Genomic DNA, 27304 nt, shown 5'->3' with positions numbered 1-27304 from the left:
ATCCAACAGGTCCCAGAAGTACTCAATGGGATTGAGATCCGGGATCTTCGCTGGCCATGGCAGAACACTGACATTCCTGTCTTGCAGGAAATCACGCACAGAACGAGCAGTATGGCTGGTGGCATTGTCATGCTGGAGGGTCATGTCAGGATGAGCCTGCAGGAAGGGTACCACATGAGGGAAGAGGATGTCTTCCCTGTAACGCACAGCGTTGAGATTGCCTGCAATGACAACAAGCTCAGTCCGATGATGCTGTGACACACCACCCCAGACCATGACGGACCCTCCACCTCCAAATCGATCCCGCTCAAGAGTACATGCCTCGGTGTAACGCTCATTCCTTCGATGATAAATGCGAATCCGACCATCACACCTGGTGAGACAAAACCGCGACTCAGGGAAGAGCACTTTTTGCCAGTCCTGTCTGGTCCAGCGACGGTGGGTTTGTGCCCATAGGCGACGTTGTTGCCGTGATGTCTGGTGAGGACCTGCCTTACAACAGGCTTACAGGCCCTCAGTCCAGCCTCTCTCAGCCTATTGTGGACAGTCTGAGCACTGATGGAGGGATTGTGCGTTCCTGGTGTAACTCGTGCAGTTGTTGTTACCATCCTGTACCTGTCCCGCAGGTGTGATGTTCGGATGTACCGATCCTGTGCAGGTGTTGTTACACGTGGTCTGCCACTGAGAGGACGATCAGCTGTCCGTCCTGTCTCCCTTTAGCGCTGTCTTAGGCGTCTCACAGTACGGACATTGCAATTTATTGCCCTGGCCACATCTGCAGTCCTCATGCTTCCTTGCAGCATGCCTAAGGCACGTTCACGCAGATGAGCAGGGACTCCAGGCATTTTTCTTTTGGTGTTTTTCAGAGTCAGTAAAAAGGCCTCTTTTGTGTCCTAAGTTTGCATAACTGTGACCTTAATTGCCTACCGTCTGTAAGCTGTTAGTGTCTTAACGACCATTCCACAGGTGCATGTTCATTAATTGTTTATGGTTCATTGAACAAGCATGGGAAACAGTGTTTAAACCCTTTACAATGAAGACCTGTGAAGTTATTTGTATTTTTACAAATTATCTTTGAAAGACAGGGTCCTGAAAAGGGACTTTTCTTTTTTTGCTGAGTTTTATATATGTGTATATTTTTTTCAGTCATGGTCAGCAAATATACAACAAGATACAGTTATAAAGATGTCCATATGTTGTTACCATCCAGAGCGTCTTGCTGTAATTGACTGACACAAGGTTCAGAATTGTCACGATGCACTTATTAAACACCAGCTCAGTATGSCCTCTAGTGGCGAAGCCAGTGTGTGCGTTTGAGTGTGTGTGTGTAAACATTGAAAACAGGATTCGGTCTCCCTACTGAGATAAAATCTCTGAAGATCACCTGAGCTTGCTGAGATGCCTCAGTAGCTGTGGGTGCATGCAAAGCAGCTGCTACTTTCGCTCTAAGAACAGCTCTGTTGATTTCACACCTGATAAGGCAGAAGGGAAGAACATGTGCCACACATCGGTTAAATACAAACACAGGAACTGTCCCTAAACAACCGTCAAATGTGTAACTTCAAAAACATCCACACTTGATACATTGCTACAAGAATATTGAGTTAAATTTCCTTTTTTCTGCATGAACAACATGATTAACTGAACAAAACATATAATTCAAGATCAATTCATAATTTGAGCAATCAATAAGGTTAAGAAGATGATTTTGGACATTAATAGTTCATTGACATTTGCTGAGTTTTTTAAGTTAATAAAAAAATGACTTGAACTTAACCAAATCCAAGGATGGGGTGAACATCTATGATCTTTTCCGGCATCAAACATCATAGTTAAGTCCAAGTGGTCTGAAAGGAAAATGTACATCACACCTACATGAATTGGTAATCATTCTAAAAATCATGAATGACCTTGGTTTGTAGCGCCTGTTGAAATAGATGTGGGGGAAAGAACAGTTCAGTAGTTTTTCAAACACATTTCCAATGAATAATCTTTGGTGCAAATTGACTGCACAACGCCTGCACCTTGGAGATAAGATCACAGACGCTCACTCTGGTTTCTCATATCTTGTTTATCATCGATAGAGATCTGATTCTGATGAGAAACATCCAGTTATTGTGGACACCATTCACACCTCTTATTCCATTTCCTTCAATAATTGTCAACAACTGTCACCAACAACGTTGTCAACCATGTTGATCTCAGATATAAATGTTTATAAGGTTATAATTAGGTAAGTCTGCACCATTTGCAGTGCCTTCACACCACTTGACTTTTTCAGCCTGAATTTAATATAGATTAAATACCCTATACCCTATTAAATACCAATACCCTATAATGTCGAAGTGGAATTCTGTTTTAGAAATGTTCGTAAATTAATAAAAAATGAAAAGCTGAAATGTCTTGAGTCATAAAGTTTTCAACCCCTTTGTTATGGCAAGCCTAAATATGTTCAGGAGTAAAAATGTGCTTAACAAGTCACATAATAAGTTGCATGGACTCATTCTGTGTGCAATGATAGTGTTTAACATGATTTTGAATGACTATCTCATCTCTGTACCCCACACATACAATTACTATATCTGTAAGGTCCCTCAGTTAAGCAGTGAATTTCAAATACAGATTCAACCACAAAGACCAGGGAGGTTAAACAATGCCTCGCAAAGAAGGGCACCTATTGGTAGATGGGTAACATTTTTCAAAAGCAGACATTGAATATCCCTTTGAGCATGGTGAAGTTATTAATGACACTTTGGATGGTGTATCAATACACCCAGTCACTACAAAGATACAGGTGTCCTTCCTAACTCATTTGCCAGAGAGGAAGGAAACCACTGAGGGATTTCACCATGAGGCCAATGGTGACTTTAAAACAGTTAGAGTTTAATGGCTGTGATAGGAGAAACTGAGGATGGTTACTCCACAATACTAACCTAAATGAAAAGATGGAAACCTGTATAGAATAAAAATGACTCCAAAACATGCATTCTGTTTGCAATAAGGAACTTAAGTAAAATGTAAAAAAATGTGGCAAAGATATTAGCTTAATGTCCTGAAGCGTTATGTTAGGGGCAAATCCAACACAACACATCACTGAGTACCACTCTTCATATTTTCAAGCATGGTGGTGGCTGCATCACGTTATGGGTATTCTGGTCATAGGAAAATACTGTACAATCCAGGTGTGCAAAGCTCTTAGAGACGTACCCAGAAAGAGTCACAACTGTAATCTCTGCCAAATGTGATTCTAACATGTATAGACTCAGGGGTGTGACTACTTATGTAAATTAGATATTTCTGTATTTCATTTTCAATACATTTGAAAACATTTCTAAAAACATGTTTTAACTTTCTAATTATGGGGCATTGTGTGTAGATGAGTGAGAGAAAAAACATATTTAATCCATTTTGAATTCAGGCTGTAACACAACATGTAGAATAAGTAATGGGGTATGAATACTTTCTGAAGGCACTGTACATACATAAATATTAAAAAAACTTCCAAAGGTATGTTCCATACGTTTAATGGCAAAATAACTGAGGACTAAATCAAATATTTACAGCAAGTAATGTGTAAACTTAATTTCTGTACAAAGAAATATACATGCAAAAGTAAAAATAAGTAATTTAACATTCAAAAAAACYTAGTATGTATCAAATATGATGAGGTTACATCCAGGTTCCCATGTTCGTCGTCCATGTCTGTACAGCTTTACACATGAATAAATAAAAGGACACAAAATGGGACTGTACAGGTTAACAAACACATTCATTGTATCACTGTGACTACTGCCTTGACATAGATATGAAACTTTGATAACCTTTTCAAGCTTAAAAGGAAATACAGCTGTTTCGTCCACCTCTCCAGATCAATTGACTGGCACATTAAAATCAGTTTGAACTCATACAATGATTAATTTACTGAAAACAGCTAGGTCATGGTCACTCTCAGATATAGGTTAGGGTAATAGCGCCGCAACGCCCATGCACAATTATTGTAACGTTGGTACAATGTTGTGGGCAGTTTTTTTTCTTCTTCAAACCAAAGGCTCGGCAAAGAATGCTACCCCAAGTTTCAGTTAAACCAAGATGTTGATCATTGCAACACAATGTCTAGTGAAATACATAACTTAAAAAGTCTAACAAACTTACACAGCAATCACCACTTTGTGCACAGCTTGAGAAGAGAAGTGTTTGAAATGTTAATTAGGTATGCAGTAACAACCAACCACTAAACAACGTTCTTACAACGCTAATAAATAAAGCCACTGTGAACCAATGTAAACATCTATCTCTAGGTTCAGCATGGTTTTCATAACTTAACATGGTACATTATATAAGACATTTAAAGAGGGTAAAGTACAGTTAACTTTGGTATAGTTACAGAAAATAAAACAAAAACAATGACAAACTGAAAGCATAAGTGCCAATATAGATACAAATCTTTTTTCTTATTTTACATTATTTGCGAAACCTGCATTTTAGGTTTCCAAGATATTAATACTGAACTTAATACGGAAAAGAGTAACACAATACACACATCTACTGCAGTACCAGGTACGTACATGCCTTTTTAGATTACGGGTACAACACAAGTCTTCATAAATAGTTGCATACATGTTAAAGCTGCAACATTGCACATGAGAAATTAACGCAAAATACGAGTGCATTTATAGAAGTATTTCTGGTAGTGAGGGTTTATGTCATTTGATTGGCATGAGGAGGAGCTAGTCTCCCTCAAACCTCTCTTCCATTGGCAGGACTTACTACTCAGCTAATGAAACAGCGTTTGAGACAAATTCTTCAAAATGAGAATGAAGGCAGGAACACATTATTTACAAAGTAAGGCGGATGTATCAGAAATCTAAAGAGCTTTTCCAATAGTGTTATAGCTTTTTGTTGTTTGTTTGCTTGTTTATTTCTCTGCTGAGGTCTGACTAAAATAGCATAATTGTACTAACTGTTACAGGTCCATACAATAGCAAGGCCAGAACAAACCATTTGCTGATTTATTGTAAGTTAATCAACTACAACTACAATGAGTTTGGTCTCCAACTGGTTCTAGAAGTAGTGTTCTGAAGCAACGACCCTGTGGTGGGTCGGTGGTGCTTTGTTCATATGTCACATCTAGAAGTAGTGTTCTGAAGCAACGACCCTGTGGTGGGTCGGTGGTGCTTTGTTCATATGTCACATTCATTTTTGTTTTCATTCTTTTTATTAATAACCTTTGTTTTTGAAAAGGTATATGAATAAAGACATTTCTTTGTTTCTTAACTATACATTTTCTTTACAAAAAGTAATCTCTCATTACAAAAACAATTTTATTATATTCAACCAAAAGTAACCCGATATTACAGTATCGGTTTGTAATACTATCCAAACACAAGGCTTACTCTCACTGGCTCTCGAGAAAGCTTTGTTCTCCCTGTTAGTGAAGTTTGAAATACTTTCAAATAGTTCATACTTTTGTGCAGGCATATAGCCATCATCCATACAAAGGTGGGGATGGAAGGGAAGTATTTAAATCTCTTGGGGGGAAAAATCTCAGTCAAAAATATTCAAAGCAGTCAGCAGCAGCAGGATGCTGGGTAACATAGTTCTAAGGAAGTGGCGTAGTCGGCTGAGAAAGGATGAGATCATCATTGTGACTCGGTTGTTTCTGGGTACTGTAGTTCTCTAACCTGCTCATATCTGGTTGAGGAGTCTGCTGTGAAGGAAGGTCTTGATGCTGCCCACGGGCCTAACGTCGTTCTGGTGTTTCCGCCGCTCGATGAAGGAGATGAGTCTGGAGGTGTCGATGCACCCTGGGTGCTGATTTTGTTGCTGGTGGGAGTCCCACGGCTGCAGCCAGGGCTCCTGAAGGCATGCGGCGGCCGAAGGTCTCCGGTCCGGCTCGCCCTGTAGGAGGAGACCCACAAAGTCCCTGGCCGCCTGGCTCACACCCTGGAAGTAGTCATGGGGGAAGCTGAAGTCCAGACGACAGATGTTCAGGCATGTCTCCTCAGCGCTCTCATCCAGGAAGGGAGATGCCCCACTCAGTACCACGTATGTCACAACCCCCAGGCTCCAGAGGTCAGAGGTTAAGGATACGGGCTGGCCCAGCACCAGCTCTGGGGCTGAGAACTCTGGACTGCCCAGTAGAGGGTGGATGTAGTGGCCGCTGTTCAGCTGGACGGCGTCTCCGAAGTCTGTCAGCTTGACCACAGGCTGGGCAGAGTTCTGCTCCACTAACACGTTCTCAGGCTAAAGGGAAACACACCGATACCCATCCACATACACGCAAAGAAAGATATGATTAAGAATTTACCCATAATGGGAGTACTATCTTTGCTTAAGAACAATCAGTTAGACATCATACTGTTTCATACAGTACAAAATCACATTTAACTCCTACTCTACATGTCACAGCCTTTGTGCCTCACCTTCAAGTCCAAGTGAGCTATCCTCCAGCTATGCAGGTAGTGTAAAGCTTCAAGAATGTCCCTAAGGTACAAGGCCACCTTCTCTTCAGTGAGGTTACCCCAGCTGACTATGTAGTCCAGGAGACGGCCTTGATCAGCCCTGCAGACACAAAGCACCAGAGCACGAGAGAGAGACATTAGCCCACCGATATGGTAGATGTACAAGAGGGCTGCTTGAACATGATTCAAAAGCACAACACAGTGAATAAATATATACAGTAATATATTGTTCAAAAGGGTAATCAATTCTATTTCAATTCAGGAATTCTAATTACAATTTTCCTCAATAATCATAATACATACAGTGTGCACGTCCCAAATGCTATCTATCCCTCTGTAGGGTACTACTTTTGATCAGTTATAGGGAATAGGGTCCCATTTGGGGCCCATCCACAGTTTTTCTAACGTACATCTCCAGCACTAGCACGTAGCTGGTGGCTGTCTCGAAGGTGTCCAGCAGGCCGACAAGGTGTGGGTGTTCCAGACACTGTAGTATCCTCAGTTCCTGGAGCACCTGCTCACGCCGCATCAACCGCTTGTTGACATGTTTGGCTGCTACGGCACGCTTGCTCCCACGCTGGTCACAGCGCTTAGCCACTGAGAACCTTCCCCTGCCCAGTTCTGTGACCTCTGTGTAGAAGGACTCAAAGTTGTTCTTCCAAATCACTTCACTCCCATCGTCGGAGGCCTCTGGGAAAATAGAAACATTGAATGTTACAATGCAAAAGTACTGAAGAAGTAGTGTGAATATAGAGGATATGCTGTACCCCCACAGGAGTCTACAACTCAACTCAACTTAATGTAACTCAACAGTGACTAACCTGAGACTCTGAGGCTGGCGGAGGATGACACGCTGCCCACTACGTTGGTGGCAACACAGGTGTACTCCCCGTCATCCTCCACAGACACACCCATGATGAGGAGAGTTGCCTCGCCCGTGTCACTGCAGAGAGAGAAGGGAAGTCACAAGGTAAGTTTCAACAATAGCAACACTTCCTTTAATTCAACTACAACAGAACATTGTCTTCCAACAGCTAAGTCATTCTAACACGTTGCAATGATCACTGCAAATCCCTCTGGAGAAGAGTATCTGCTGAATGACTCAAATGTAACGTAGAATGTCATCACTGCCGATGTGTACCTGTAGGTGATGCTGTAGTGTCCGTCGTTGCTCAGAGTGCTGTGGTCAGGTCCTCTCCAGGTGACCGAGGCTTTGGGTCTTCCACAGACCTTACTCCTCAGAGTGACACTCTCCCCCAGGTTACAGGTCACATCACTCAGAGGCAGCAGGAACTCTGGGGGTACTACAGAGGTGACAGACAGAGGACACGTGAGTTTGACTATGTCACATGCTAACTAGCCTTGCAATATACTAGCGTCCTGTCCATTGGGTGTACTTTCATTTTTCCAGCTGCCTCACACTACAMAAACAGGAGACAGGCTCCAGCCCTACACTGTTCTGGCTCGGAGGAGGATACTTACATGCAAACTACACAATCCAACATCTGAGCTACCCAATAGACAATAAAAGCGTGTTTTATTGAACCCCTGGTATGTGAAAATATAGATGTGTCATTCAATTACTGTATAGTAAAGCCCAAGCAAAAGCATATAAATGTATACATACCATCATAGATGTAGTTGGGGTTTAGAAGCTGAATGAAAAATAGGAACACAAATAAGTTTTCTCCAAATTAGTTTTACCACAAAGACATTAAATAATTACAACATGAATCCATTAAATGAGGTTAATGTAGAGGGGCTTTAAGTCTTACAGCCATACTGAGGTTAATGTAGAGGGGCTTTAAGTCTTACAGCCATACTGAGCGTTAATTAGAAGGGGCTTTAAGTCTTACAGCCATACTGAGGTTAATGTAGAGGGGCTTTAAGTCTTACAGCCATACTGAGGTTAATGTAGAGGGACATTAAGTCTTACAGCCATATTGAGGTTAATGCAGAGGGGCTTTTAGTCTTACAGCCATACAGGTGATTATCAAATCAACTCTACCTTTACAGAAACTTTATTAGTCAGACAGTCTTGAGACTTGCGGTAGCCGTTTTCCATCTTATTTTCCTTCCTGGTCTCCTTTTCTCTCTTCTCAGACTTTCTCCTGATGCGGAGTGCTGTGTGCCACGAGGATGACTTTCTGCTCCAGACAAGAGAACGAGAAAGAAAGGGGAAAAGAGAGAGAGAAAGAAAAAGGAAGAAAAGAAGAGAAAAGTTTAACTTGTGATTTCTACATCTTTGTCTACTGTTTCACTTTTATGATGGCAGAGCTCATGATGTGAAAATGGAATTGTCTTTGGGATGATAAAGCTTTTCATTCAGTCATTCAGGTTGGTACATGGAGTAGCAGCAGTGTCTGTCTCTTACTTGATGGTTCCTTCGGGGAGGTCGGGGATGATGGTGGAGGTGTGACCCAGTACGTAGCCGGGGATCCAGCCCTCGGCGGCAGGGCCCTGCTCGATGGCAGCCCGGAACACCAAAAACATGTTCTGCTGATTGGAGGCCAGCATCTGGACCACCTCGCCCTGGGAAACACTGATCTCATCCTCCTTCAGGGCCACGTAGTCCTGGGTCACCAGCATGGTGCTGATGCTGCTGCTGCTACTGCTTTCACTCTGGAGGAGGGGGAGGCAGGGGAGGATGGGAGGCAGGGGAGGAAATGGAGTCAGTAAGGGTTTATAGGTAGGGTTACACAAAGAGAGAGGCATAGAGAGAGAGAGAGAGGACAGACAGACAAATGCACACACACACAAACTGACTAAAAGACTAAACAAATTCAAATGTTATTGATTTGATTGCACATGAGCATCATGTTGTTCATCTGTTTATATGCTAGAGCTCATGCACAAAGGACTCATTTCAAAGCATTCATTACAAAAGGTTCAGAAAGTAGAGTGAGGAAAGTCATACTGTAGCAACTAACATCTGGTTCCTACATGTCTCATAACTAGACCTTCTCATTTGTATAAGCGAAGACAAGGTATCCAGAAGTCAGAGAGACAGAGGAGAGTTAACATGGAGTGGGTGTCTCTCAAAGACAGTGAGAGTAGAGAGGAAACAGTCCGTTTCAGAAGAGACAGCGCCTGAAATAAAGTTTGAAGTGAGGCCAAATGCATTTGGTGTGAGTCAAATGTATTCAGGAGCAAGGCAAGGAGAGAACGGGAACAAGGATGTGTCATCAGTCCCACAGGACCAAGACAAAAAGGAAGCAGCATGGTCAGAGCAAGAGCTAAGAGAAAACAGGAGAGACGGCAAACGTTTCTTTTTACATCAGAGCTCCTCTTCTTGCAGGCAGGTGAAGTCGAAGTCAAATATCAATCTTCCATTATATCAGCATTCATTTGCATTTAACCCATAAATACCTTGATGTTTTTTTTTAGATCCGACCACAATAGGCTGAAGCAAAGGGACAGCAAAAATTCAGGTCATGTCTAGAAAATGTTAGAGCCAAGACAGAGCTGGGTGTGTGAAGTTAGGGAAGCAGAGGCAGAGAGTCATACTGGAAACACTTACCAAGGGAGAGGACACCAACATACAGTACAGCAAGCTGAGTTACTGTAGCAGTTAGCTGCTGTACCAGCCAAAAACACACTGTTAGTAGAGTCTGAAAGACAGCAGGAAGGAAAACTCACACCATAGGCAAGTTAGTGTACTTAGATAGTTTAGTATGCACTTGTGGTTAAGATGACCCAGGAGAACTTCTGGTCAGCCAGTAAGGTTAGTAGGGACTAAGCCGGACAGAAGCCTGGGACTCGAGTAGGGCTCTTACCCCGTTACTCTGCATGGACTGTACGGACTGCTCACTGGTGGAGGAGCATGTGCTCATGCGGTCTATATCCTTGCTGTGGGTGGAGTGGTGGTGGCTGTGGCTCTCCCTGTGGCCCAGGGTCGAGTCTCCACTATCACTGTGGTAGGAGAAGGAGCCAGGCCGGCTAGCTGGGGAGGCTGGGACCGCGGCGGACCAGAAAAAGGAGCCTTTCTGGGCTGGGCTGCCCGGGATGAATTCCTCCTTTATGGGGCAGGTCAGTGGAGAGACCGTCCCTACCCGAGGCTTGGCAAGATTCAGAGGGGCCACAGCCAGCCGTGGGATGGGAGTCTGAGGGTCCTCCCCAGGGTAGCTCTCCTTGAAGCTGCCCTCAGAAACGCCCATGGACTTGCCATTGCTGTTGCTGCTGGTTCTGCTGTGGGGCCGGGGACCCTCCAGCACTTGCATCTTGGGGACATCTTGGGGCCCCAGGTCCCCCTCTGCATGGTCAGGAGGGCAGGGGGTCTGGGAGGAGGGGGAGGTGGAGAGGGGTTGTCTGGACCACGTACCTGCTGTTCTGTCCGGGCCATCAGAGCCCGGAGGGTGGTGGTGGTGGACTGGCTGCGGGATACGGGAGGAGGGCTGGGGGATGCGCGAGGGCCGGCGACTCTGGGGGCCACACAGAGAGTTACTCCCAGGGCCCACTACAGAGCTGCTGCAGCCACCTCCTGCCAGGCCACTGCTACTGCTGGGGGCCCCCAGGCCTGCTCCGCTTGCCCCCACGTGGTTCCTCTGGTACTCGATAGGGGATGTCAGTGCTGGGGGACACAAAGAGAGAGCAGAAGAGAGAGACAGAAGACGACAGACAGACAGACAGACAGCAGACAGACAGACAGACAGACAGAACCAGACAGACAGACAGACAGACAGACAGACAGACAGACAGACACGACAGACAGAACGAACAGACAGACAGACAGATAACAGCAGACAGACGAGACGACAGACAGACAGCAGAACAGAGAAAGAGAGAGAGACAGCAGAAGAGAATAGACAGAGAAAGAGATAGAGAGAGACAGACAGACAGACAGACAGACAGACAGACAGACAGACAGAGAAAGAGAGAGACAGAGAAAGAGATAGACAGAGAGAGAGAAAGAGATAGAGAGAGACAGACAGAGAGAAAGAGTCACCTCAGTGGTACGAGTACACACTGTCTAGCTATGAAACAAAAATAAATAAAAAATCTTTGCATTTTGCATTCCAGTACATCATGCCATAGTCCATTTAATTGTGTGTTCTAAACACTTATTTTCTCAGAACGTTGATACATTCTATGGAGTGGATGACTACACAGGGAGACAGATGAAACATTGTAATCATATGGTATGATTATGCTGCCACCTGGGAGAAGCTAGCATAATATCACTACACAGTTACACAGATGAACCCGTGATGTGTCTTTTTTTACCATTGAGAAAGTTGCGTTGGCTCTCCAGGATCTGGGTGATCTGGTGGACCCACATCTGGCTGACTCCAGGATTGGCTGAGTGCATCACGTAGGTCTCCACACCGCCACTGGATGACCGGGAGGTCAGGGTGAACTTACAGGGGTCGTCTGTGCTCTCCTCTAGGCCCAGCCAGCTCACCTGGACACACASACAAGATACAGGGGAGAGGAGGGGATGTGAGTGTTTTCAGAATCAGACAACTATTCAAATGACTTTGGCTCTTAGGGCAATTCCTATCCCAGCAATGTCCAGCCCAAAAAAATACATCCACTGTAATATGATCTAAGTGGATTGATTAGGGGAGATGATCACGATCGATGCTCCATACCTTGACGCTGTTCTTGAAGAGGTATCCCGGCTGGGAGTAGCCTTTCTTCTTGTCCAGGGGCTCGCTGAAGATGACGATCTGTTCAAAGAGGAAGACCCTCCTCTCCTTCATCCTTGTGAGTAGCCCCCCGTCCTGATCTGATACCATGAAGGTATCCTGGAGCAGTAGTCTGCCTTGGGCCACAATCTTGCCCTGCATGGGGGAATACCAATGTATTGCCTGTCTGGTTAAACAAATGTTTAAGGCCCAATGCAGCCGTTTTAAATCCATGTCAAAATATTTCTGGGTAACAAGTCGGTACCTTACTGTAATAGATTTCCATTCAAATGGGCAAACGTAGCTTTTAGCAAAACACTATTTCTCAAGCAAGAATTTTGCCAGGAGTGGGAGTAATCTAAGTGGGGAGGGGAAAACTGAAAAGTAGCTGTTATTGGCAGAGAGGTTTGTAACTCTTTGTTGTTGGTTGATTAACCAATTTACACATGGTGATCGCCGCGGGCCCCGGACAGGAGGGCGACTCTGGCGGCTCCGGACAGGAGGGCGACTCTGGCGGCTCCGGACAGGAGGGCGATCCTGGGCGACAGAGGGGAGACTCTGGGGCTCCCGGACAGGAGGGAGACTCTGGCGGCTCCGGACAGGAGGGAGACTCTGGGCGCTCGGACAGGAGGGAGACTCTGGCGGCTCCGGACAGGAGGGAGACTGGCGGTTTTCCGGACAGGAGGGAGACTCTGGGAGGCTCCGGACAGGAGGGAGACTCTGGAGGCTCCGGACTGGAGGGAGACTCTGGAGGCTCGATGGAGGGCGTCGCTGGAGGCTGACTGGAGGGGCGTTGGAGGCTCCGGACTAGAGGGCGTCGCTGGAGGCTCCGGACTAGAGGGCGTCGCTGGAGGCTCCGGAACTAAGAGCGCGTCGCTGGAGGCTCCGGACGTAGAGGGCGTCGCTGGAGGCTCCGACTAGAGGGCGACGCTGGAGGCTCCGGACTAGAGGGAGCGACGCTGAAGGCCTCGTGCCATAAACTCCTCACTGGAGGTTTTCGTGCCATGGATCCTCACTGGAGGCTTCGTGCCATGTATCCTCACTGAGGCTTCGTGCATGGATATCACTGGAGGCTTCGTGCCATGGATCATCACTGGAGGCTTCGTGCCATGGATCATCACAGGAGGCTTCTTGCCATGGACCATCACGAGCATCGTGCCATGGATCATCACAGGAGGCTTCGTGCCATGTATCATCACAGGATGGCTTGTGCCATGTATCATCACGGAGGCTTCGTGACATGGATCGATCACTGGAGGCTTCTTGCATGGATCATCACTGAGGCTTTTGCCATGGATCATCCTGGAGGCTTCTTGCATGGATCATCACCTGGAGGCTTCTTGCATGGATCATCATGGAGGCGTCGTGCATGGATCATCACAAGAGAGGCTTCGTGCATGGATCAATCACTGGAATGCAGAAGACACACAGGAGGTCTGGCTCTGGGAGAAGGCACAGGACTCACCAGGCTGGGGGTTAGGGCTTGCAGGAGGGTTAGGGGTTAGGGCTCAGAGGTTGGGCTTAGCACAGGCACCGATGCCTGACCCGCGGAGGCGTACTGGCGGTCTCTCGAGCGCAGAGCTAGCACAACTCTTCCTGGCTGGATCCCCCTGAAGCCCGGCAAGTGCGGGGAGTTGGAACAGGCCGCACTGGGCTGTGCTGGTGAACCGGGAACACCGTGCGTAGGGCTGGTGCAGTATACCCGGGGCCGAGGAGACGCACTGGAGACCAGATGCGCTGAGCCGGCATCATCCCTCCTGGCTCGATGCACTCTAGCCGCCGATGCGAGGAGCGGGATATAGCGCACCGGGCTAAGAACGCGTACTGGAGACCCGTGCGCTCCACTGCATAACACGGTGCCTGACCAGTACGACGCCCGCGCACGGTAAGCACGGGGAGTTGGCTCAGGTCTCCAACCTGGCTCAGCCAATCTCCCTGTGTGCCTCCCCCCAAACAAAATATTTTGGGCTGCCTATCGGGGTTCCTTGCCAGCCGTGTTCCAGTGTAATCTTGGCCCCTCTCCTAGCTGACCCAGGGTCCCTTGCCTTCAGGATTTCCTCCCTGTCCCAACTCTCCAGGTAACCACGCTGCTTGGTCCTCTTTAGGTGGGTAGTTCTGTCACGGCCGTTTAAAGGAGTGGACCAAGGCGCAGCGTGATTAGAATCCATTCTCTATTTATTAAACGAAGAACACTTAACTAACTCACAAACAACAAACCGAAACGTGACGCCGACGTAGTGCTCACAGCAAAAACAAGGACAACGCCCACAAAACAACCTGGAAAATGGCAAACTAAATAGGCTCCCAATCAGAGACAATTAAACAGCTGTCTTCTGATTGGGAACCATCCAGACCATCAACCTACATACCCCTAGACAATAAAAACCCCATAGATAAAAAAAACCTAGAACGACAAAAACTAAACAACACCCCATGTCACAACCCTGACTAACAAATAATAAAGAAGAGCAAATATAACTAAAGTCAGGCGCGTGACCGAATCAAATTTGTTCACACTTTAACAGTGTCAGTTTAATATAAAAACAGGAAAAAAGAATTTTGACTGTGTGCTGGGCTTTAATAAAATACATACAAATAAAAGGAGAGAGGACAGAGGAAGCCTCAGACTCATTCTTAGCCACTCAGGTGAATATGCATATTATATGCATGCTATTATCATATAATACAACGAGTGAAAATAGAGAGAGACAGCAAACCAAGCCCTTCTCCCATGTATCATATGATCCTTAATCGCTGAAATCATATTCAAGTAAGCTATTTTGGAGAATTTGTGACCTTCTAAACTGAGCCAGATCGAACTGAAAACACATTCTCTATTCCTGAAAGACAGAGCCTGTGAGTCTTACGTCGAAGCCTTGGAGAACGCCCAACGTTCATCATGTCGTTGCCATCTTTTGGGCAACAACACACATGACTCCACCGCTTTCTGGAGAAACAGAGAAGATAGAAAAACCATTTAGAGGGAAAGAAAACATAATCACAGCTTATAACAAGTATAACTTTCAGGTAAAAACAAAATCATAGCAATATTAATGCTTGTCCATGTTATAGGGATGGAAGGCCTCAATCAACCATCGATAACGATGGTAGTTCTTACCTCCAGCTCCGTAGTATCTACTGCAGCTTTTTGGAGAATTAAAGTAAATCCTTCAGCAGGAGCTGGTACTTCAATGATGCGCTGCACAGGCTTAATGAGAAGATCAGTGATCTGGAGTCTGGGCCCGACGCTGCTTGAGCTTCCTAAAATACACAGGGAGCCATTAGATTTATTTGCAACACAGTAAAAACAAAGGACTGCGTAAAAATATAACACAAGGTATGAAAGGAAACAATGAGGCTCTTATGATGAAATAGTGCTCCGTTCGAGAGACTGGAATAAACCATTGTGGGTGGGGGAGTGTGTGTATTCTTACCTCAAGAGTAGTGTCTATGTACTAGACACGAGTGCTCTGATTGGGCTTGTGTCTGAAGGTCAACCATGTACATCGTGTACGCGTCGTCCTAGCAGGAAAACAAGGAAACAAAACAAGGGAAATGGTGAGGAAGTGGTATTATGGTCCTTGGTATCTGCAAATCTTTGGATGTCCTACCCTTTCATTTTAAATGAGGGATTATGGTTAACGGTTAGGGGTAATGTTAGGGTTGAGCACTAATCCTTGATGCACAGCGACATCCACTACTGATGGTATATTTTGGCACAATGAAAATCATCAAAATCTCTCTTACTTGTTTGACGAACAGGGGGAGCCCAGCCTATCAGGGATACTCCATGCACCTCTGTCTCCCTAGGAAGACAGCTGGGCCAAGTGAGAGAAGAGTATGAGAAATATAGTGTGGATAAATTATCTAATATAAAAGTCAAACTAAATAATACGCTAGTACTGTAGGTAGGTACTATTCTCGCTTACTCTCTAATGCCAGTCGTATATTGGTGATATTGCCAAACACTATCTTGTCTTTTCCCCTCATGTCGTCTGGTACGACGTCTCCTTCATTTTGCTGTGTAGCCCTGAAGGGGGAGATAGAGACATTAGGACCAACAGGACGATACAAGCGCCAAATTCAGCCAAATACTTATTCATACGCCCTCATCCACAAACACCTCTGCCATTAGGGACTTGTGGTGATCTGATCTGATAGGTATATGCACTAACATGTATATCTAAGATGGCAAGGTGGAGCTGTTACCATAATTTGATTTACTATACAGTTTCTATTTCGATTTTATGTGAGAGCCTAGGGTCGTAAGGATTAGGGGATCTGTTTTTGTGAAGGACTAGCATTTGAACCAAGTCGTAGAACGGAACAGTGTGATGGTAGAGGATGAGGTCTTGATTCATGGGCTCAGTCCAAGTAAGAAACAATGTGGTTCTCACCTCCACCACTGAACCAGGTCTCTCACATAGTCCTCTCTCTGTCTCAGCCAGCTCTCAAGTAACACATAGCTGTAGGGGAGAGAGGTGAAGTAAACAATGAGAGGATTGTTTAGCTAGACCACCACAGGACAGTTTTATCTGATGGTCAAGGCATATTGTGTTTTGAGACCCTAGAAATAGAATGACTAGAAAGGACCATCATTACGGCCTCATTGGCTTGAATGAGGCGACCCTTCTAGTCATTCTATTTCTACATATGAGACATTGAGGAGTGAAACTGAACTCACTGGCGTCTTTTGAGGAAACCGACTTGCGCTCATCCATTCATCGATGGGGAGGAGGAGGACAGGAGGAGTTGTCGAGGGGTTGAGGAGGGGGCTGCTGCTGTCCCAGTTCACAGAGAGAGAGCTGGACGGTCCTCCAGGGATGAGAGAGACAGAGAGAGAGAGAGAGAGAGAGGAGAGAGAGAGAGGAGAGAGAGAGAGAGGAGACGATTCATTGGAACCATTCAGTGAGTAAGCTGAGCTTTCCATACAATACTGTGCTAGCAGAGAGAGCAGTGGTTTGCAGCTGATGAGGTGTGACAAATATGGCAGCATTAAAGTGCTGTGCAGGTTATGAAGAGAAGGAGTCAGTTGTGTGGTGACTCAAATGGTTCACAGATGACTGTGGCCATGGCACCGTCACACGTCACATCCACCCTGGACCAGACTGGCCTGAGCTGAGCTGGCAGTGTGTGTGTGTGTGTGTCGTGTGCGTAACTGACAGCAGTGTGGTAGGACTGATGGATGCTGGGTCTTACCATCTTACTCTTGACCAGCTCCTCGATGGCACTGACCAGCTCAAGCCGCATGGGTGTCTCTGAACTACTGGGTCGGCCGAAAGACGAGAGGCGCCTGAAGGAGGGAGAGAGACAGAGTCAGACAAGAGACAGAGAGAGAGACAGACAGAGAGAGACAGAGAAAGGAGAGAGCGTGAGAGCGAAGAGAAATTAGAGACCGGAGAGAGAGAGTGTGAGAGAAAGAGCGATAAAGAGAGAGAGCGTGAGAGCGAGAAGAGAGGTGTGTGGTTTAATGTTCAAATACAAATCAAATGTTATTTGTCACATGCGCCAATACAACAGGTGTAGACCTTACAGTGAAATGCTTACTTACAAGCCTTAACCAACAATACAGTTGTAAGAAAAATAAGTGTTAAGTAAAAAATGGATAAGCTAAAAAAATATATATTATTACTACAGTTGAAGTCGGAAGTTTGCATACACCATTAGCCAAATACATTTAAACTCAGTTTTTCACAATTCTCTGACATTTAATCAGAGTAAAAATTCCCTGTCTTTAGGTCAGTTAGGATCACCACTTAATTGTAAGAATGTGAAATTCAGAATAATAGTAGAGAGAATGATTTATTTCAGCTTTTATATTCTTCATCACATTCCCAGTGGGTCAGAAGTTTACATACACTCAATTAGTATTTGGTAGCATTGCCTTAAATTGTTTAACTTGGGTCAAACATTTTGGGTAGCCTTCCACAAAGCTTCCCACAATAAGTTGGGTGATTTTGGCCCATTCCTCTGACAGGCTGCGTAGTAACTGAGTCAGGTTTGTATTCCTCATTGCTCGCACATGCTTTTTCAGTCTGCTCACACATTTTCTATAGAATGAGGTCAGGCTTTGTGATGGCCACTCCAATACCTTGACTTTGTGTCCTTAAGCCATTTTGCCAACAATTTGGAAGCATCTTGGGTCATTGCCATTGGAAGACCCATTGCGACCAAGCTTTAACTTCCTGACTGATGTCTTGAGATGTTGCTTCAATTTATCCTAATTTTTCCTGCCTCATGATGCCATCTATTTGGTAAGTGCACCAGTCCCTCATGCAGCAAAGCACCCCTACAACATGATGCTGCCACCCCAGTGCCTCACGGTGGGATGGTGTTCTTCGGCTTGCAAGCCTCCCTTTTTTCCTCCAAACATAACGATGGTCATTATGGCCAAACAATTATATTTTTGTTCATTAGACCAGAGGACATTTCTCAAAAAAGTATGATCTTTTGTCCCATGTGCAGTTGCAAAACGTAGTCTGCTTTTTATGCGGTTTTGGAGCAGCGGCTTCTTCCGTTGCTGAGCGGCCTTTCAGGTTATGTCGATATAGGACTCGTTTGTACTGTGATTATAAGATACTTTTGTTCCTGTTTCCTCCAGAATCTAAAAAGGTCATTTGCTGTTGTTTGGGATTGATTGCACTTTCTCGCACAAAGTAGTTATCCCTAGGAGACAGAACGCATCTCCTTCCTGAGCGTATGACAGCTGCGTGGTCCATGGTGTTTATACTTGCGTACTATTGTTGTAACAGATGAACATGGTACTTCAGGCATTTGGAAATTGCTCCCAAGGATGAACCTGACTTGTGGAGTCTACAAAAAATTTGGCTGATTTCTTTTGATTATCCATGATGTCAAGCAAAAGGCACTGAGTTTGAAGTAGGCTTGAAATACAACCACAGGTACACCTCCAATTGAACTCAAATTATGTCAATAGCCTATCAGAAGCTTCTAAACCATGCATATTTCTTGGAATTTCCAAGCTGTTTAAAGCACGTCAACTTAGTCGTATGTAAACTTCTGACCCACTGAATTTGATACAGAATTATAAAGTGAAATATATCATGATCGTCTGTAAACAATTGTTGGAAAAATTATCTTGTGTCATGCACAAAGTAGATGTCCTAACCGACTTTCCAAAACTAGTTTGTTAACAAGAAATTTGTGGAGTGGTTGAAAAACAAGTTTTAATGACTCCAACCTAAGTGTATGTAACTTCAACTGTATAAAAAAATATATATGCTTACACTACATTTGATTAATATTTTCTGGAAAGTATTTGTCACTGGTATTAAAGATGTTTCTACAATATTACAGCACATGATGACACACCGCATCATACATTCATTTCTTAGAGAAGCTCACCATTGACGTGTTTTGACACCGCCCGACATTCCAAATGTCCCCAAAGGAATGGGTGTGGTCCCCTAATCAGGCCAAATAGGGGCCTAGTGGGGCAGCTACCGCATGGAGGATACAGGGACGAGGCGGGGGTTGGGGTTGGTTGGAGCAAGGTTCTGAGCACTGGCACCACAGTGGAGCACATGACTGAAATGTATATGTCTGTTAATACTCGCAGTTACACACAGGGGTAACCCGGGCAACAGGCCAGTCACAAGCACAGCTAGTCTGGCTAAACAATAGCAACAGGCTAAACAAGGCCAGGTTTTTAAAGGGGTAGTCAGTCAGTTCTAGTCAAACTTCACTAACTACAGCAAATGGAGTATTCGTCACATCCGCAACATTAGTCCTTGAAAAACATAGGGCAGCGAGGGTGAGGAGATAGCATGACTGAGGATGAATGGCTGGGAAGTAAAATAAAGTCAGGGCTGGTTGGTTGGTTGGTTGGGGGAGTGTGACTAGAGCGTAGGCAGTTACATGGAGAGGTACGGGAACTGAGACAAAACAGAGGCAGAACACAAATCAACATAAAGCTATGGTAAAGTTACAGCAAAGTTAAGAAAGAAGAGAAAACAGTGATATTAGTGTCAAAGAAACGCCCATCGCTCTAGTTACAATAACTGTTCTGTGATGATGAGTGAATGAAGCTAAACTGCATAGGTATAAGATATCTACCTTTTCAGACAACCTGGTCTAAAGTAAATACATTCATTGATTTACCAATGTCTCTTTTTATTTTCCAAAATATCTTACAGGAAAGATGATTGTCCCCGCTTTGATATTCTGCAACTAAACCTCATGGAGGCCTGTTAAGTGTGTGTGAGTGTATGTGTCTCACCTTGTCGTCCTGAGAGTCAGCCTGCAGCAGGCTGTGTTGTTGGATGGCCATTGGGGGAGGCAGGGGCACAGCATCAGCCCCCTCCTCTCCCTCCTCCTCCCCACAGCTCTGCATCCCAGAGGAGGAGGACTTGGACAGAGTCCCACTGCTCAGCCCCTCGTTCCTCATCCTCTGTAGAGGGACAACGACAACAGAGRTTACAACTAKATAGAACACAATRGGCTCAAAATAAAGGAGAGAAGGAAATTAGGGAGATATTTAATGTTGAACAGATCATGTAAAAGAGAAAGAAAYGAAGTGATATATGAGTGATAGGGGTGACCAATCGAACGGACCTCCTCGATGGTCTCGTCCTGTGGCGTGGCGGCGTTGTCGTCCGAGTCTTTCTGGGAGCCGYCGGAGTCTGCGTTCTTGCTSCGTCCGTCGCGGTTCTTCTTGTGCTTGTGGGKCAGCTTCTTGACGTGRCCGTCGGCCTTGCCGCTGCTCAGGCGCCTCACTGGGCTGGTCAGCCACTTCCTCAGCGTGTTGCCCGGTCGCTTGGGCCCCGGGGAGCTGTGGAAGCCCAGGGTGTGGCTGGCGCCAGGCTGGATGGCATCGTTACTGGACACAGACAGAGTGTCTGCAGGGGGAGAGACATGGAGAGAGAGAGACACTAATGAAAACAGTGACTCTCTCCAGCCTCCTACTCCTAAAATTACACACCATATAATTATTCACAAGTTAAAAACAAAGACTCGTTAAAAATATTATACCCAAGGGGTATGAGGATAGGAAACATGACCTTTATATGAAATTATGTCTCCGTTTAAAACTAATAAAACATTTTGATGTTTATTCTTTACCCTCAAATAAGTGGTCCTATGGTATCTCATGACACGATAGTGGCTCTGATTCTTCTGATCAGTACACGATGTCCTGTGTACGCCTTCCTAGCAGAAAACTAGAAAACAAAACAAGTAATGCTGGAGGAAGTGTTATTATGTCCTTTATCTCAATTCTTTGATTTCCTACCCATTTATGTTAAATACACTATGTTAAGTTTAGGTTGTTAAGTGTGTTTAGGTTGGCATCTAACCTTGATGGCACAGGGCGGGACTAATCCCACTACTGATGGGTATATTGGCAAGAAAAATCATCAGAATCTCTTACTTGGTTCAGACTGAACAGGGGAGCCAGCCATCAGGATCCTCCATCGGCATCTCTCGTAGTCTCCTAGGAAGGAAGCTGGTGCCAATGAGAGAGAAGAGTAGAGAAATATTAGTGGTGATTAAATATACTAAATAAAAGTTTCAACTAAATAATAAACGCTAGCTTACTGGGTTATGTAGGGCTACTATTTCCTCGTCTTACCTCTAAGCAGTCGGTATACTCGGTGGCTATTCCCTAACACTTCTTTGTCTTTCCTGCATGTCGTCTGGTAAGCACCGCCTTCACACGGTTTGCTGATAGTAGCCCTGGAAGGGGAGACTGATGAACAATTTCAGGTCGACCTACAGGTACTAATACACAGCGCAAAGAGTTGCAGTCGCCAGATACTATTCCAAATGCCGCAAGTATCCGTCACAACACAGACTCCTCACACCCATAGGAGGGGCACGTGTAAGTTATTTAGCTATATGTGATAGGCAAGTGTATAGTGCAGCTAAATGTAGTTCTGAATAATATTGGAAAATCAGTTGCTTTCAGTGTAGGAATATTCAATGTTAAATATAATTATTGGACGTGATCTGATGCACTTATATGAACAAGATCCTTCGATAGCATACAATTCATTGTGGATCTTTAGCTCTCACGCTGGCTCTAATCAATGCGTCTCTAATCCACGGGGATTGCTTCTCTTGTGTGGCTGGCGTTCATCTCTCTCTTGTCTGAACCTTCGGTCGATCCACGCACTAGAACCTTACCACAACTAGGTCCTACAGCACACTTGAACACTTGAGATTTCGAGAGGACATTGGGACATCTGATGCTCCGAACATGGATTATGGGGCCTTACAGCATACACCAAGCTTTATAAAGTAACAATGGTGTCGCCATTTTCACACCGACTTGTGAAAATCCAAGTTTCACCTTCACATAGTCCCTTCTCTGCTCTCCACGCAGCTCCAGTAACACATTTAGCTGGTAGGGGCCAGAGAGGTGAATGTATAACAGATGAGAGGATTGTTTAGTCTAGACCAACACAGGTACAGTTTTATCTGATGGTCAAGGCATATTTGTAGGCTTTGAGACCTACTAAACTAGAATGAACTAGAAAAGTGATGCCATATACGGCCTCATTGGTTTGAACTGCAGGGCGATCCTTCTAGTCATTCTATTTCTACATAGAACATCTTCAGAGCGCAGTGACCTGAACCACTGGCGTCCTAATTCGACGACTAGACCTTTCGACTTAACGCTCAATTCCACTCAGGCATGGGGCGTAGGACAGTGAAGGACACAGGCAAGAGGACCTGTATGTCCAAGGAGGGCGATATTGAGCGGAGGAGGGCGGCTGCTCTCCCAATGTCCACAGAGAGAGAGTGGGACGGTCCTCAGGGACTGAGAGAGAGAGAGAGAGAGAGAGAAGAGAGAGAGAGAGAGAGAGAAGAAGAGAGAGAAGAGAGAAGAGAGAGAGAGAGCGATTCATTTGTAACATGCAGTGAGAAGCTGAGCTTCTCCATACAATCACTGTGCTAGCAGAGAGACAGTGGTGTTGCAGCTATGAGGGTGTGACAAAATATGGCAGCATTAAAGTGCTGTGCCGGTCTTATGAAGAGAAGGAGTCAGTTGGTGTGGTAGCTCAAATGGTTCACAGATGACTGTGGCCATGGCACCGTCACACGTCACATCCACCTGCACCAACTGACGCTGACTGAGCGAGCTGCACGTGTGTGTGTGTGTGTGTGAGTGTCTGATACGTGATCAGAGCGATTGTGTAGACTGATGGTGCTGGTCTTACCATCTTACCTTGACCGAGCTCCTCGGTCCACTGACCAGCTCAGCCGCACTGGGTGTCTCTGACTACTGGGTCGGCCCGAAAGACGAGAGGCCGCCTGGAAGGGAGGGAGAGAGACAGAGTCAGACAGAGACAGAGAGAGAGACAGACAGAAGGAGAGAGAGAGAGAAGAGAGGAGCGTGAGAGCGAGAGAGAATTAAGAGACCGCGAGAGAGAGTGTGAGAGAAAAGAGCGATAAAGTAGAGAGAGCGTGTGAAGCGAGAAAGAGAGGTGTGTGGTTTAATGTTCAAATCAAATCAAATGTTATTTGTCACATGCGCCAAATACAACAGGTGTAACCTTACAGTGAAATGCTTACTTACAAGCCCTAACCAACAATACAGTTGTAAGAAAAATAAGTGTTAAGTAAAAAATGGATAAGTAAAAAAATATATATATATATACAGTTGAAGTCGGAAGTTTGCATACACTTAGCCAAATACATTTAAACTCAGTTTTTCACAATTCCTGACATTTAATCAGAGTAAAAATTCCCTGTCTTAGGTCAGTTAGGATCACCCACTTAATTGTAAGAATGTGAAATGTCAGAATAATAGTAAGAGAATGATTTATTTCAGCTTTTATTTTCTTTCATCACATTCCCAGTGGGTCAGAAGTTTACATACACTCAATTAGTATTTGGTAGCATTGCCTTAAATTGTTTTAACTTGGGTCAAACATTTTGGGTAGCCTTCCACAAGCTTCCCACAATAGTTGGGTGGATTTTGGCCCATTCCTCCTGACAGAGCTGGTGTAACTGAGTCAGGTTTGTATTCCTCATTGTCGCACATGCTTTTTCAGTTCTGCTCACACATTTTCTATAGAATGAGGTCAGGGCTTTGTGATGGCTCCATACCTTGACTTTGTTGTCCTTAAGCCATTTTGCCACAAATTTGGAAGCATGCTTGGGTCATTGTCCATTTGGAAGACCCATTTGCGACCAAGCTTTAACTTCCTGACTGATGTCTTGAGATGTTGCTTCAATTTATCCACATAATTTTCCTGCCTCATGATGCCATCTATTTTGTGAAGTGCACCAGTCCCTCCTGCAGCAAAGCACCCCTACAACATGATGCTGCCACCCAGTGCCTCACGGTTGGGATGGTGTTCTTCGGCTGCGAGCCTCCCCTTTTCCTCCAAACATAACGATGGTCATTATGGCCAAACAATTATATTTTTTGTTCATTAGCACAGGAGACATTTCTCAAAAAAGTATGATCTTTGTCCCCATGTGCAGTTGCAAAACGTAGTGGCTTTTTATGGCGGTTTTGGAGCAGGGCTTCTTCCTTGCTGAGCGGCCTTTCAGGTTATGTCGATATAGGACTCGTTTTCTGTGGATATAGATACTTTTGTTCCTGTTTCCTCCAGAATCTAAACAAGGTCATTTGCTGTTGTTCTGGGATTGATTTGCACTTTTCGCACCAAAGTACGTTCATCCTAGGAGACAGAACGCATTCTCCTTCCTGAGCGGTATGACAGCTGCGTGGTCCATGGTGTTTTATACTTGCGTACTATTGTTGTACAGATGAACATGGTACCTTCAGGCATTTGGAAATTGCTCCAAGGATGAACCTGACTTGTGGAGGTCTACAAAAAATCTTGGCTGATTTCTTTTGATTTCCCATGATGTCAGCAAAGAGGCACTGAGTTGAAGGTAGGCCTTGAAATACAACCACAGGTACACCTCCAATTGACTCAAATTATGTCAATTAGCTATCAGAAGCTTCTAAAGCCATGGCATAATTTTCTGGAATTTCCAAGCTGTTTAAAGGCACAGTCAACTTAGTGTATGTAAACTTCTGACCCACTGGAATTGTGATACAGTGAATTATAAGTGAAATATTTCGTCTGTAAACAATTGTTGGAAAAATTACTTGTGTCATGCACAAAGTAGATGTCCTAACCGACTTTCCAAACTAGTTTGTTAACAAAGAAATTTGTGGAGTGGTTGAAAACAAAGTTTTAATGACTCCAACCTAAGTGTATGTAACCTTAACTGTATATAAAAAATATATATGCTTACACACATTTGATTAATATTTTCTGGAAAGTATTGTGATCTGTATTAAAGATGTTTCTACATATTACAGCACATGATGACATCACCGCATCATACATTCATTTCTTAGAGAAGCCAACCATTGACGTGTTTTGACACCGCCGACATTCCAAATGTCCCCAAAAGGAATGGGTGTGGTCTCCCTAATCAGGGCCAAATAGGGCCTAGTGGGGCCAGGCTAGCATGGAGGATACAGGGACGAGGCGGGGGTTGGGGTTGGTTGGAGCAAGGTTCTGAGCACTGGCACCACAGTGGAGCACATGACTGAACAATGTATATGTGCTGTTAAATACTCATTACAACAGGGGTAACCCGGGCAACAGGCCAGTCACAAGCACAGCTAGTCTGGCTAAACAATAGCAACAGGCTAAACAAGGCCAGGTTTTAAAGGGGTAGTCAGTCAGTCTTAGTCAAACTTCACTAACTACAGCAAATGGAGTATCGTCACATCCGCACATTAGTCCTTGAAAAACATAGGGCAGCGAGGGTGAGAGAATAGCATGACTGAGGATGAGGCTGGGAAGTAAAATAAGTCAGGGCTGGTTGGTTGGTTGGTTGGGGGAGTGTGACTAGAGCGTAGGCAGTTACATGGAGAGGTACGGGAACTGAGACAAAACAGAGGCAGAACACAAATCAACATAAAGCTATGGTAAAGTTACAGCAAAGTTAAGAAAGAAGAGAAACAGTGATATTAGTGTCAAAGAAACGCCCATCGCTCTAGTTACAATAACGTTCTGTGATGATGAGTGAATGAAGCTAAACTGCATAGGTATAAGATATCTACCTTTTCAGACAACCTGGTCTAAAGTAAATACATTCATTGATTTACCAATGTCTCTTTTTATTTTCCAAAATATCTTACAGGAAAGATGATTGTCCCTTGTGATCTGCAACTAAACCTCATGGAGGCCTGTTAAGTGTGTGTGAGTGTATGTGTCTCACCTTGTCGTCCTGAGAGTCAGCCTGCAGCAGGCTGTGTTGTTGGATGGCCATTGGGGGAGGCAGGGGCACAGCATCAGCCCCTCCTCTCTCCTCCTCCTCCCAACAGCTCTGCATCCCAGAGGAGGAGGACTTTGGACAGAGTCCCTGCTCAGCCCCTCGTTCTCTCATATCCTCTGTAGAGGGACAACGACACAGCAAGCTTCTAACCTACATAGTAACACATTAATGCTCAAAAAAAGAAGCGTAGAGACAAGACGAAATATGAAAGAATTTTAAGTATGAACACCATATACGGACCTAACAAGATGTGAAATGATAACTGCGATACCTGTGGCAGTGGGCTACGCTATACGCCTTATACCTGACACAACTCGACCCCTCTGCGATCGGTCTCGTTCCGCGTTTCCTTATGCGTTCGCGTAGGTCTTCTGTGGGCACGACGCGACGGATTCTTGCGTTTCTTGCTCCGTCCGTCGCAGCGTTCTTCTTGTGCTCTGTGGGCCAGCTTTTGACGTCCGTTCGGGCCTTCGTGCTTCAGGCGCCTCACTGGGCTGGTCAGCCACTTCCTCAGCGTGTTGCCCGGTCGCTGTGGGCCCCGGGGAGCTGTGGAAGCCAGGGTGTGGCTGGCGCCAGGCTGGATGGCATCGTTACTGGACACAGGAGAGGTGTCTGCAGGGGGAAGACATGGAGAGAGAGAGAAAGAGAAGGAGAGAGAGAAGGGGGGGAGAGTAGAGAGGAGAGAGAGAGAAGAGAGAGAAGAGAGAGAGAGAGAGAGAAGAGAGAGAGAGAGAAGAGAGAGAGAGAGAGAGAAGAGAAGAGAGAGAGAGATGACGAGAGACCGAGTGAGGAGTAGATAGAGAAGATAAGAGGTTCGAAGTGCGCGAGCAGTGGCTTATGGATAGAGATAAGTGCTCGAGTAAGTGGTTTCCGCGTATAAGGGCGATCAGCACTGCACACTAGCAGCTGAGGAATAAGGTTGTTAGGCTGGAATGGTTTCGG

The 27304-nt window shown here is 45.1% G+C and overlaps 1 protein-coding gene across 1 annotated transcript in view; it reads right to left on the bottom strand.

Annotated features, from left to right (window-relative positions):
• Nucleotides 1-3508: 3508 nt before the first annotated feature.
• The window catches only part of LOC111964631 (triple functional domain protein-like), a 71673-nt gene continuing 47877 nt past the window's right edge, over nt 3509-27304 (bottom strand). The window contains 20 exon segments of the mRNA XM_070443803.1: nt 3509-6243; nt 6423-6561; nt 6872-7151; nt 7283-7404; nt 7603-7765; nt 8089-8116; nt 8470-8608; nt 8836-9083; nt 10238-11031; nt 11685-11862; nt 12053-12244; nt 12535-13005; nt 13617-13860; nt 14956-15035; nt 15207-15349; nt 16018-16118; nt 16486-16598; nt 17288-17381; nt 20296-20498; nt 20663-20946. Of these exon segments, the coding sequence (XP_070299904.1) occupies nt 5686-6243; nt 6423-6561; nt 6872-7151; nt 7283-7404; nt 7603-7765; nt 8089-8116; nt 8470-8608; nt 8836-9083; nt 10238-11031; nt 11685-11862; nt 12053-12244; nt 12535-13005; nt 13617-13860; nt 14956-15035; nt 15207-15349; nt 16018-16118; nt 16486-16598; nt 17288-17381; nt 20296-20498; nt 20663-20946 (4574 nt within the window). The 3' untranslated portion in view covers nt 3509-5685.

Source organism: Salvelinus sp. IW2-2015, linkage group LG6.1 (genome assembly GCF_002910315.2).
Source record: "Salvelinus sp. IW2-2015 linkage group LG6.1, ASM291031v2, whole genome shotgun sequence".
NCBI lineage: Eukaryota > Metazoa > Chordata > Actinopteri > Salmoniformes > Salmonidae > Salvelinus > Salvelinus sp. IW2-2015.
Note: the sequence above shows the minus strand (reverse complement) of the source record. Positions and strands in the feature narration are given on the sequence as shown.